The sequence below is a fragment of the Scyliorhinus torazame genome, chromosome 16 (genome assembly GCF_047496885.1).
Source record: "Scyliorhinus torazame isolate Kashiwa2021f chromosome 16, sScyTor2.1, whole genome shotgun sequence".
Classification (NCBI taxonomy): domain Eukaryota; kingdom Metazoa; phylum Chordata; class Chondrichthyes; order Carcharhiniformes; family Scyliorhinidae; genus Scyliorhinus; species Scyliorhinus torazame.
Window position 1 is genome coordinate 198,333,399 of NC_092722.1, and position 14,096 is coordinate 198,347,494.

At 47.4% G+C, this 14,096-nt stretch overlaps 1 protein-coding gene across 2 annotated transcripts in view; it reads left to right on the forward strand.

Moving 5' to 3' along the window:
- Positions 1–14,096, forward strand: part of LOC140393375 (uncharacterized) — a 288,449-nt gene that overhangs the window by 185,444 nt on the left and 88,909 nt on the right. For both annotated transcript variants that reach the window (XM_072479760.1, XM_072479759.1), the window contains exons 36-37: positions 1,684–1,797; positions 2,134–2,184. In XM_072479760.1, coding sequence (XP_072335861.1) covers positions 1,684–1,797; positions 2,134–2,184 — 165 coding nt within the window. The remainder of the gene's footprint in view (positions 1–1,683; positions 1,798–2,133; positions 2,185–14,096) is intronic.

Genomic DNA, 14,096 nt, shown 5'->3' on the forward strand with positions numbered 1-14,096 from the left:
CCTCTGACAGTGCAGCACTCCCTCAGTACTGACCCTCTGACAGTGCAGCACTCCCTCAGTACTGACCCTTTGACAGTGCGGCACTTCCTCAATACTGGCCCTCTGACAGTGCGGCACTCCCTCAGTACGGAGCCTCTGAAAGTGCGGCGCTCCCTCTGTAGTGACCCTCTGACAGAGCGGAACACCCTCGGTACTGACCCTCTTACAGTGCGACGCTCCCTCAGTACTGACCCTCAGACAGTGCAGCACTCCCTCGGTACTGGCCCTCTGACAGTGCAGCACTCCCTCAGTACTGACCCTCTGACAGTGCAGCATTCCCTCAGTACTGACCCTCTGACAGTGCAGCACTCCCTCAGTACTGACCCTCTGACAGTGCGGCGCTCCCTCGGTACTGACCCTCTGACAGTGCAGCACTCCCTCGCTACTGACCCTCTGACAGTGCAGCATTCCCTCAGTACTGACCCTCTGACAGTGCAGCATTCCCTCAGTACTGACCCTCTGACAGTGGTGCTCTCCCTCGGTACTGACCCTCTGACAGTGCAGCATTCCCTCAGTCCTGTCCCTATGACAGTGCAGCACTCCCTCGGTACTGACCCTCTGACAGTGGTGCTCTCCCTCGGTACTGACCCTCTGACAGTGCAGCATTCCCTCAGTCCTGTCCCTATGACAGTGCAGCACTCCCTCGGTACTGGCCCTCTGACAGTGCGGCACTCCCTCAGTACTGACCCCCTGACAGTGCGGCACTCGCTCAGTACTGACCCTCTGACAGTGCGGCACTCCCTCAGTACTGACCCTCTGACAGTGCGGCTCTCCCTCAGTACTGACCCCCTGACAGTGCGGCACTCGCTCAGTACTGACCCTCTGACAGAGGTGCTCTCCCTCAGTACTGACCCTCTGACAGTGCAGCACTCCCTCGGTACTGGCCCTCTGACAGTGCGGCACTCGCTCAGTACTGACCCTCTGACAGTGCGGCTCTCCCTCAGTACTGACCCTCTGACAGTGCAGCACTCCCTCGGTACTGGCCCTCTGACAGTGCGGCACTCCCTCAGTACTGACCCCCTGACAGTGTGGCACCCCCTCAGTACTGACCCCCTGACAGTGTGGTACTCCGTCAGTGCTCCACCAGGAATCTTGTTTGAATTATGGTCTGAAGTGTGAGGATTGGGAATTGATTCCAGGTCTTGTCTCAGTGAGAGTGGGTTACCCACCCATTCACAATGTATTGATTACCTGTCCTCTGATTCGCTGATTTGGATTATTGGGGTTGGGAGATCGCTGACCTCACAGTGAGTATCCAGCCCCTCCGCATTCTGCTGACTGGCTGATGGATTTTCTACAGTCAGACGTCTGATTAGCTTATCAGTACCGAGATCTTTACCATTCTGCATTATCCCATCAAGAAGCAGCCTGTTCAGTTGCTGGGATTCCACTCGATGTGGGCCCAGCACTAATGGCTCCTTTGGAAACTTCCCAGTAAATCCCATACCCTCGGAGCAGGGTTTAGCTCAGGGTGAAACAAGTGAGGGACTTTCCCCAACAGCTGTGTACTGAGGTGATTAATGTGGACTCATCGCACAGAATAGTCTCATCGTAATCCAACCCACCCATCATTCAATACAATTAGTCTCAGTAAAATAACCAAAAGAGTGAAATTCATCACTCTCCTCTCTCTCTGTCCTCCAGGTGAAGGTAAAGCAGGACCCTCCGGACCCCCCGGACCCTCTGGACCCCCCGGACCCTCAGGACCCGCCGGACCCCAAGGATCTCCAGGCACGGATGGTTCCACAGGCCACAGAGGTAACTCACTGCACCGGGTCTATCCCGAATAGAGAACCACATTGTCACCAATTGTTAACACGAGAATGTGTCCATATCATTAAAGCAACTATTTAATGTCTGAAATGAAAATCGCTTATTTTCACAAGTAGGCTTCAAATTAAGTTACTGTGAAAAGCCCCTAGTCACCACATTACGGCGCTTGTTCAGGAGGCTGTTACAGGAATCGTACCGAGCTGCTGGCCTGCCTTGGTCTGCTTTCAAAGCCAGTGATTTAGCCCTGTGCTAAACCAGCTCATTGGTCTAACTACTGTTGATTTAAGGAAATACTTAAATCACGCTTACTGTCTTCCACAGGACCCCTGTTTGCAGGACCCCCAGGACCCGCTGGACCTCCCGGACCTCGAGGTAAACGCATCCTGTATCCAACATCTCAGTTAGCATGACCCATTTCCCGGTTCCTCCTTCAGTGTGTCACAATGAGGGACACGGTGTATATCAGTGTTACAGTGAGGGACACAGTGTATATCAGTGTTACAGTGAGGGACACAGTGGATATCAGTGTTACAGTGAGGGACACAGTGGATATCAGTGTTACAGTGAGGGACACGGTGTATATCAGCATTACAGTGAGGGACAGTGTGGATATCAGTGTTACAGTGAGGGACACAGTGTATATCAGCGTTACAGTGAGGGACACAGTGGATATCAGTGTTACAGTGAGGGACACAGTGTATATCAGTGTTACAGTGTGGGACACAGTGTATATCAGTGTTACACTGAGGGACACAGTGTATATCAGTGTTACAGTGAGGGACACGGTGTATATCAGTGTTACAGTGAGGGACAGTGTGGATATCAGTGTTACAGTGAGGGACACAGTGTATATCAGTGTTACAGTGAGGGACAGTGTGGATATCAGTGTTACAGTGAGGGACACAGTGTATATCAGTGTTACAGTGAGGGACAGTGTGGATATCAGTGTTACAGTGAGGGACACAGTGTATATCAGTGTTACAGTGAGGGACACAGAGTATATCAATGTTACAGTGAGGGACACAGTGGATATCAGTGTTACAGTGAGGGACACGGTGTATATCAGTGTTACAGTGAGGGACAGTGCGGATATCAGTGTTACAGTGAGGGACACAGTGTATATCAGTGTTACAGTGAGGGACACAGTGTATATCAGTGTTACAGTGAGGGACACAGTGGATATCAGTGTTACAGTGAGGGACACAGTGTATATCAGTGTTACAGTGAGGGACACAGTGTATATCAGTGTTACAGTGAGGGACACAGTGTATATCAGTGTTACAGTGAGGGACACGGTGTATATCAGTGTTACAGTGAGGGACAGTGTGGATATCAGTGTTACAGTGAGGGACACAGTGTATATCACTGTTACAGCGAGGGACACGGTGTATATCAGTGTTACAGTGAGGGACAGTGTGGCTATCAGTGTTACAGTGAGGGACAGTGTGGATATCAGTGTTACAGTGAGGGACACAGTGTATATCCGTGTTACAGTGAGGGACACGGTGTATATCAGTGTTACAGTGAGGGACACGGTGTATATCAGTGTTACAGTGAGGGACACGGTGTATATCAGTGTTACAGTGAGGGACACGGTGTATATCAGTGTCACAGTGAGGGACACAGTGGATATCAGTGTTACAGTGAGGGACACAGTGTATATCAGTGTTACAGTGAGGGACACAGTGTATATCAGTGTTACAGTGAGGGACACAGTGTATATCAGTGTTACAGTGAGGGACACAGTGTATATCAGTGTTACAGTGAGGGACACAGTGTATATCAATCTTACAGTGAGGGACACGGTGTATATCAGTGTTACAGTGAGGGACACAGTGTATATCAGTGTTACAGTGAGGGACACAGTGTATATCAGTGTTACAGTGAGGGACACAGTGGATATCAGTGTTACAGTGAGGGACACAGTGTATATCAGTGTTACAGTGAGGGACACAGTGTATATCAGTGTTACAGTGAGGGACACAGTGTATATCAGTGTTACAGTGAGGGACACAGTGTATATCACTGTTACAGTGAGGGACACAGTGGATATCAGTGTTACAGTGAGGGACACAGTGTATATCAGTGTCACAGTGAGGGACACAGTGTATATCAGTGTTACAGTGAGGGACACAGTGTATATCAGTGTTACAGTGAGGGACACAGTGTATATCAGTGTTACAGTGTGGGACACAGTGTATATCAGTGTTACAGTGAGGGACACAGTGTATATCAGTGTTACAGTGAGGGACACAGTGGATATCAGTGTTACAGTGAGGGACACGGTGTATATCAGTGTTACAGTGAGGGACAGTGTGGATATCAGTGTTACAGTGAGGGACACAGTGTATATCAGTGTTACAGTGAGGGACACGGTGTCTATCAGTGTTACAGTGAGGGACACAGTGTATATCACTGTTACAGTGAGGGACACGGTGTATATCAGTGTTACAGTGAGGGACACAGTGTATATCAGTGTCACAGTGAGGGTAACGGTGTATATCAGTGTTACAGTGAGGGACACAGTGTATATCACTGTTACAGTGAGGGAAACGGTGTATATCAGTGTCACAGTGAGGGACACAGTGTATCTCAGTGTCACAGTGAGGGTAACGGTGTATATCAGTGTTACAGTGAGGGACACAGTGTATATCAGTGTTACAGTGAGGGACACAGTGTATATCAGTGTTACAGTGAGGGACACGGTGTATATCAGCGTTACAGTGAGGGACAGTGTGGATATCAGTGTTACAGTGAGGGACACAGTGTATATCACTGTTACAGTGAGGGACACGGTGTATATCAGTGTTACAGTGAGGGACAGTGTGGCTATCAGTGTTACAGTGCGGGACAGTGTGGATATCAGTGTTACAGTGAGGGACACAGTGTATATCCGTGTTACAGTGAGGGACACGGTGTATATCAGTGTTACAGTGAGGGACACGGTGTATATCAGTGTTACAGTGAGGGACACGGTGTATATCAGTGTTACAGTGAGGGACACGGTGTATATCAGTGTCACAGTGAGGGACACAGTGGATATCAGTGTTACAGTGAGGGACACAGTGTATATCAGTGTTACAGTGAGGGACACAGTGTATATCAGTGTTACAGTGAGGGACGCAGTGTATATCAGTGTTACAGTGAGGGACACAGTGGATATCAGTGTTACAGTGAGGGACACAGTGTATATCAGTGTTACAGTGAGGGACACAGTGTATATCAGTGTTACAGTGAGGGACACAGTGTATATCAGTGTTACAGTGAGGGACACAGTGGATATCAGTGTTACAGTGAGGGACACAGTGTATATCAGTGTTACAGTGAGGGACACAGTGTATATCACTGTTACAGTGAGGGACACAGTGTATACTAGTGTTACAGTGAGGGACACAGTGTATATCAGTGACACAGTGAGGGACACAGTGTATATCAGTGTCACAGTGAGGGACACGGTGTATATCAGTGTCACAGTGAGGGACACAGTGTATATCAGTGTTACAGTGAGAGACACAGTGTACAGTGAGGGACACAGTGTATATCAGTGTTACAGTGAGGGACACAGTGTATATCAGTGTTACAGTGAGAGACACAGTGTATATCAGTGTTACAGTGAGGGACACAGTGTATATCAATGTTACAGTGAGGGACACGGTGTATATCAGTGTTACAGTGAGGGACACGGTGTATATCAGTGTTACAGTGAGGGACACGTTGTATATCAGTGTTACAGTGAGGGACACAGTGGATATCAGTGTTACAGTGACGGACACGGTGTATATCAGTGTTACAGTGAGGGACACAGTGTATATCAGTGTCACAGTGAGGGACACAGTGGATATCAGTGTTACAGTGAGGGACACAGTGAGGGACACAGTGTATATCACTGTTACAGTGAGGGACACGGTGTATATCAGTGACACAGTGAGGGACATGGTGTATATCAGTGTTACAGTGAGGGACACGGTGTATATCAGTGTTACAGTGAGGGACACGGTGTATATCAGTGTTACAGTGAGGGACACGGTGTATATCAGTTCTACAGTGAGGGACACAGTGGATATCAGTGTTACAGTGAGGGACACAGTGTATATCAGTGTTACATAGAACATAGAACATAGAAAATACAGCACAGAACAGGCCCTTTGGCCCACGATGTTGTGCCGAACCTTTGTCCTAGATTAATCATAGATTATCATTGAATTTACAGTGCAGAAGGAGGCCATTCGGCCCTTTGAGTCTGCACCGGCTCTTGGAAAGAGCACCATACCCAAACTCAACACCTCCACCCAACACCAAGGGCAATTTGGACATTAAGGGCAATTTATCATTGGCCAATTCACCTAACCCGCACATCTTTGGACTGTGGGAGGAAACCGGAGCACCCGGAGGAAACCCACGCAGACACGGGGAGGACGTGCAGACTCCGCACAGACAATGACCCAAGCCGGAATCGAACCTGGGACCATGGAGCTGTGAAGCAATTGCGCTATCCACAATGCTACCGTGCTGCCCTTAAGAACAAATAAATCTACACTATATCATTTTACCGTAATCCATGTACCTATCCAATAGCTGCTTGAAGGTCCCTAATGTTTCCGACTCAACTACTTCCACAGGCAGTGCATTCCATGCCCCCACTACTCTCTGGGTAAAGAACCTACCTCTGATATCCCTCCTATATCTTCCACCTTTCACCTTAAATTTATGTCCCCTTGTAATGGTGTGTTCCACCCGGGGAAAAAGTCTCTGACTGTCTACTCTATCTATTCCCCTGATCATCTTATAAACCTCTATCAAGTCGCCCCTCATCCTTCTCCGTTCTAATGAGAAAAGGCCTAGCACCCTCAACCTTTCCTCGTAAGACCTACTCTCCATTCCAGGCAACATCCTGGTAAATCTTCTTTGCACCTTTTCCAAAGCTTCCACATCCTTCCTAAAATGAGGCGACCAGAACTGTACACAGTACTCCAAATGTGGCCTTACCAAAGTTTTGTACAGCTGCATCATCACCTCACGGCTCTTAAATTCAATCCCTCTGTTAATGAACGCGAGCACACCATAGGCCTTCTTCACAGCTCTATCCACTTGAGTGGCAACTTTCAAAGATGTATGAACATAGACCCCAAGATCTCTCTGCTCCTCCACATTGCCAAGAACTCTACCGTTAACCCTATATTCCGCATTCATATTTGTCCTTCCAAAATGGACAACCTCACACTTTTCAGGGTTAAACTCCATCTGCCACTTCTCAGCCCAGCTCTGCATCCTATCTATGTCTCTTTGCAGCCGACAACAGCCCTCCTTACTATCCACAACTCCACCAATCTTCGTATCGTCTGCAAATTTACTGACCCACCCTTCAACTCCCTCATCCAAGTCATTAATGAAAATCACAAACAGCAGAGGACCCAGAACTGATCCCTGCGGTACGCCACTGGTAACTGGGATCCAGGCTGAATATTTGCCATCCACCACCACTCTCTGACTTCTATCGGTTAGCCAGTTCGTTATCCAACTGGCCAAATTTCCCACTATCCCATGCCTCCTTACTTTCTGCATAAGCCTACCATGGGGAACTTTATCAAATGCCTTACTAAAATCCATGTACACTACATCCACTGCTTTACCTTCATCCACATGCTTGGTCGCCTCCTCAAAGAATTCAATAAGATTTGTAAGGCAAGACCTACCCCTCACAAATCCGTGCTGACTATCCCTAATCAAGCAGTGTCTTTCCAGATGCTCAGAAATCCTATCCTTCAGTACCCTTTCCATTACTTTGCCTACCACCGAAGTAAGACTAACTGGCCTGTAATTCCCAGGGTTATCCCTAGTTCCTTTTTTGAACAGGGGCACGACATTTGCCACTCTCCAATCCCCTGGTACCACCCCTGTTGACAGGAGGACGAAAAGATCATTGCCAACGGCTCTGCAATTTCATCTCTTGCTTCCCATAGAATCCTTGGATATATCCCGTCAGGCCCGGGGGACTTGTCTATCCTCAAGTTTTTCAAAATGCCCAACACATCTTCCTTCCTGACAAGTATTTCCTCGAGCTTACCAATCTGTTTCACACTGTCCTCTCCAACAATATCGCCCCTCTCATTTGTAAATACAGAAGAAAAATACTCATTCAAGACCTCTCCTATCTCTTCAGACTCAATACACAATCTCCCGCTACTGTCCTTGATCGGACCTACCCTCGCTCTAGTCATTCTCATATTTCTCACATATATGTGTAAAAGGCCTTGGGGTTTTCCTTGATTCTACCGGCCAAAGATTGTTCATGCCCTCTCTTAGCTCTCCTAATCCCTTTCTTCAGTTCCCTCCTGGCTATCTTGTATCCCTCCAATGCCCTGTCTGAACCTTGTTTCCTCAGCCTTACACAAGTCACCTTTTTCCTCTTAACAAGACATTCAACCTCTCTTGTCAACCATGGTTCCCTCACTCGACCATCTCTTCCCTGCCTGACAGGGACATACATATCAAGGACACGTAGCACCTGTTCCTTGAACAAGTTCCACATTTCACTTGTGTCCTTCCCTGCCAGCCTATGTTCCCAACTTATGCACTTCAATTCTTGTCTGACAACATCATATTTACCCTTCCCCCAATTGTAAACCTTGCCCTGTTGCACGTACCTATCCCTCTCCATTACTAAAGTGAAAGTCACAGAATTGTGGTCACTATCTCCAAAATGCTCCCCCACTAACAAATCTATCACTTGCCCTGGTTCATTACCCAGTACTAAATCCAATATTGCCCCTCCTCTGGTCGGACAATCTACATACTGTGTTAGAAAAGCTTCCTGGACACACTGCACAAACACCACCCCATCCAAACTATTTGATCTAAAGAGTTTCCACTCAATATTTGGGAAGTTAAAGTCGCCCATGACTACTACCCTATGACTTCTGCACCTTTCCAAAATCTGTTTCTCAATCTGTTCCTCCACATCTCTGTTACTATTGGGGGGCCTATAGAAAACTCCTAACAAGGTGACTGCTCCTTTCCTATTTCTGACTTCAACCCATACTACCTCAATAGGGTGATACTCCTCGAACTGCCTTTCTGCAGCTGTTATACTATCTCTAATTAATAATGCCACCCCCCCCACCTCTTTTACCACCCTCCGTAATCTTATTGAAACATCTATAACCAGGGACCTCCAACAACCATTTCTGCCCCTCTTCTATCCAAGTTTCCGTGATGGCCACCACATCGTAGTCCCAAGTACCGATCCATGCCTTAAGTTCACCCACCTTATTCCTGATGCTTCTTGCGTTGAAGTATACACACTTCAACCCATCTCCGTGCCTGCAAATACTCTCCTTTGTCAGTGTTCCCTTCCCCACTGCCTCATTACATGCTTTGGTGTCCTGAATATCGGCTACCTTAGTTGCTGGACTACAAATCCGGTTCCCATTCCCCTGCCAAATTAGTTTAAACCCTCCCGAAGAGTACTAGAAAACCTCCCTCCCAGGATATTGGTGCCCCTCTGGTTCAGATGCAACCCGTCCTGCTTGTACAGGTCCCACCTTCCCCAGAATGCGCTCCAATTATCCAAATACCTGAAGCCCTCCCTCCTACACCATTCCTGCAGCCACGTGTTCAACTGCACTCTCTCCCTATTCCTAGCCTCGCTATCACGTGGCACCGGCAACAAACCAGAGATGACAACTCTGTCTGTCCTGGCTTTCAACTTCCAGCCTAACTCCCTAAACTTGTTTATTACCTCCACACCCCTTTTCCTACCTATGTCGTTGGTACCAATGTGCACCACGACTTCTGGCTGCTCCCCCTCCCCCTTAAGGATCCTGAAGACACGATCCGAGACATCCCTGGCCCTGGCACCCGGGAGGCAACATACCTTCCGGGAGTCTCGCTCGCGACCACAGAATCTCCTATCTATTCCCCTAACCATTGAATCTCCTACAACTATTGCTTTTCTATTCTCCCCCCTTCCCTTCTGAGCCCCAGAGCCAGACTCCGTGCCAGAGACCTGACCGCTAGGGCCTTCCCCCGGTAGGTCATCCCCCCCAACAGCAAACGGTATACTTGTTTTGAAGGGGAACGGCCACGAGGGATCCCTGCACTGTCTGTCTGTTTGTTTTTTTCCCCCTGACTGTAACCCAGCTATTCTTGTCCTGTACCTTGGGTGTGGTTACCTCCCTGTAACTCTTCTCAATCACCCCCTCTGCCTCCCGGATGATCCGAAGTTCATCCAGCTTCAGCTCCAGTTCCCTAACACGGTCTTTGAGGAGCTGAAGTTGGGTGCACTTCCCGCAGGTATAGTCAGTGGGGACACCGGTGGTGTCCCTCACCACCCACATCCTACAGGAGGAGCATGTAACTGGCCTAGCCTCCATCCCCTCTTTCCTTAAAGAATATAGCTGCTGTGTGGACTAACTAGATCTCCGCCCTACGACTCAGCTCCCAGTCAGCTACACTTCCTGTAAACTCCTGGCTCTCTTCGCACTCTTTGCGGAAATGTCGGAAACAAAATGAAAGGAGCACCTTACTCCCTCCTCACCTAACTCCCTCGGTCACCAAACTCTCACTATCGCACTCAAAAAGCACCAAATTCAGCACTCCCTCGGTCACCAAATTCTCACTATCGCACTCAAAAAGCACCAAATTCAGCACTCAGTGCAAACAAAGTCTGCACTGAAGGGGATCACTTTTATACTGTGAATCTAGCCTCTGAAAACTGGCCTAATCCAATTAACTAATTAACAAGCTCCAGCTGCAAGTGCCGAGAAGTAGAAGCCTGTTTAAAGCTGATTGAAAATTCACCTTCTTCTAAACCAAACAGCAACTTTTAAGTTAATTAACTAAATAAAAGAAAGACTAAACTTTAGATAAAAATGAAGCCTTATACTCCCTCGGTCACCAAACTCTCACTATCGCACTCAAAAAGCACCAAATTCAGCACACAGTGCAAACCACCGTGCAACAGTGTTACAGTGAGGGACACAGTGTATATCAGTGTTACAGTGAGGGACACAGTGTACATCAGTGTTACAGTGAGGGACACAGTGTATATCAGTGTTACAGTGAGGGACACGGTGTATATCAGTGTTACAGTGAGGGACAAAGTGTATATCAGTGTTACAGTGAGGGACACAGTGTATATCAGTGTTACAGTGAGGGACACGGTGTATATCAGTGTTACAGTGAGGGACACGGTGTATATCAGTGTTACAGTGAGGGACACGGTGTATATCAGTGTTACAGTGAGGGACACGGTGTATATCAGTGTTACAGTGAGGGACACAGTGGATATCAGTATTACAGTGAGGGACACGGTGTATATCAGTGTTACAGTGAGGGACACAGTGTATATCAGTGTTACAGTGAGGGACACAGTGTATATCAGTGTTACAGTGAGGGACACGGTGTATATCAGTGTTACAGTGAGGGACACAGTGGATATCAGTGTTACAGTGAGGGACACGGTGTATATCAGTGTTACAGTGAGGGACACAGTGGATATCAGTATTACAGTGAGGGACACGGTGTATATCAGTGTTACAGTGAGGGACAAAGTGTATATCAGTGTTACAGTGAGGGACACGGTGTATATCAGTGTTACAGTGAGGGACACGGTGTATATCAGTGTTACAGTGAGGGACACGGTGTATATCAGTGTTACAGTGAGGGACAAAGTGTATATCAGTGTTACAGTGAGGGACACAGTGTATATCAGTGTTACAGTGAGGGACACGGTGTATATCAGTGTTACAGTGAGGGACACGGTGTATATCAGTGTTACAGTGAGGGACACAGTGGATAGCAGTATTACAGTGAGGGACACGGTGTATATCAGTGTTACAGTGAGGGACACAGTGTATATCAGTGTTACAGTGAGGGACACAGTGTATATCAGTGTTACAGTGAGGGACACGGTGTATATCAGTGTTACAGTGAGGGACACAGTGGATATCAGTGTTACAGTGAGGGACACGGTGTATATCAGTGTTACAGTGAGGGACACAGTGGATATCAGTATTACAGTGAGGGACACGGTGTATATCAGTGTTACAGTGAGGGACACAGTGTATATCAGTGTTACAGTGAGGGACAAAGTGTATATCAGTGTCACAGTGAGGGACACAGTGTATATCAGTGTTACAGTGAGGGACACAGTGTATATCAGTGTTACAGTGAGGGACACGGTGTATATCAGTGTTACAGTGAGGGACAAAGTGTATATCAGTGTTACAGTGAGGGACACGGTGTATATCAGTGTTACAGTGAGGGACAAAGTGTATATCAGTGTTACAGTGAGGGACACGGTGTATATCAGTGTTACAGTGAGGGACACGGTGTATATCAGTGTTACAGTGAGGGACACAGTGGATATCAGTATTACAGTGAGGGACACGGTGTATATCAGTGTTACAGTGAGGGACACGGTGTATATCAGTGTTACAGTGAGGGACACGGTGTATATCAGTGTTACAGTGAGGGACACAGTGTATATCAGTGTTACAGTGAGGGACACGGTGTATAACAGTGTTACAGTGAGGGACACAGTGTATATCAGTGTTACAGTGAGGGACAAAGTGTATATCAGTGTTACAGTGAGGGACACAGTGTATATCAGTGTTACAGTGAGGGACACAGTGTATATCAGTGTTACAGTGAGGGACACGGTGTATATCAGTGTTACAGTGAGGGACACGGTGTATATCAGTGTTACAGTGAGGGACACAGTGGATATCAGTATTACAGTGAGGGACACGGTGTATATCAGTGTTACAGTGAGGGACAAAGTGTATATCAGTGTTACAGTGAGGGACACGGTGTATATCAGTGTTACAGTGAGGGACACGGTGTATATCAGTGTTACAGTGAGGGACACAGTGGATATCAGTATTACAGTGAGGGACACGGTGTATATCAGTGTTACAGTGAGGGACACAGTGTATATCAGTGTTACAGTGAGGGACAAAGTGTATATCAGTGTCACAGTGAGGGACACAGTGTATATCAGTGTTACAGTGAGGGACACAGTGTATATCAGTGTTACAGTGAGGGACACGGTGTATATCAGTGTTACAGTGAGGGACAAAGTGTATATCAGTGTTACAGTGAGGGACACGGTGTATATCAGTGTTACAGTGAGGGACAAAGTGTATATGAGTGTTACAGTGAGGGACACGGTGTATATCAGTGTTACAGTGAGGGACACGGTGTATATCAGTGTTACAGTGAGGGACACAGTGGATATCAGTATTACAGTGAGGGACACGGTGTATATCAGTGTTACAGTGAGGGACACGGTGTATATCAGTGTTACAGTGAGGGACACGGTGTATATCAGTGTTACAGTGAGGGACACAGTGTATATCAGTGTTACAGTGAGGGACACGGTGGATATCAGTGTCACAGTGAGGGACACAGTGTATATCAGTGTTACAGTGAGGGACACGGTGGATATCAGTGTTACAGTGAGTGACACGGTGTATATCAGTGTTACAGTGCGGGACAGGGTGTATATCAGTGTTACAGTGAGGGACACAGTGTATATCAGTGTTACAGTGAGGGACAAAGTGTATATCAGTGTTACAGTGAGGGACACGGTGTATATCAGTGTTACAGTGAGGGACACAGTGTATATCAGTGTTACAGTGAGGGACACGGTGTATATCAGTGTTACAGTGAGGGACACGGTGTATATCAGTGTTACAGTGAGGGACAAAGTGTATATCAGTGTTACAGTGAGGGACACGGTGTATATCAGTGTTACAGTGAGGGACAAAGTGTATATCAGTGTTACAGTGAGGGACACGGTGTATATCAGTGTTACAGTGAGGGACACGGTGTATATCAGTGTTACAGTGAGGGACACAGTGGATATCAGTATTACAGTGAGGGACACGGTGTATATCAGTGTTACAGTGAGGGACACGGTGTATATCAGTGTTACAGTGAGGGACACGGTGTATATCAGTGTTACAGTGAGGGACACAGTGTATATCAGTGTTACAGTGAGGGACACGGTGGATATCAGTGTCACAGTGAGGGACACAGTGTATATCAGTGTTACAGTGAGGGACACGGTGGATATCAGTGTTACAGTGAGTGACACGGTGTATATCAGTGTTACAGTGCGGGACAGGGTGTATATCAGTGTTACAGTGAGGGACACGGTGTATATCAGTGTTACAGTGAGGGACACAGTGTATATCAGTGTTACAGTGAGGGACACGGTGGATATCAGTGTTACAGTGAGTGACACGGTGTATATCAGTGTTACAGTGCGGGACAGGGTG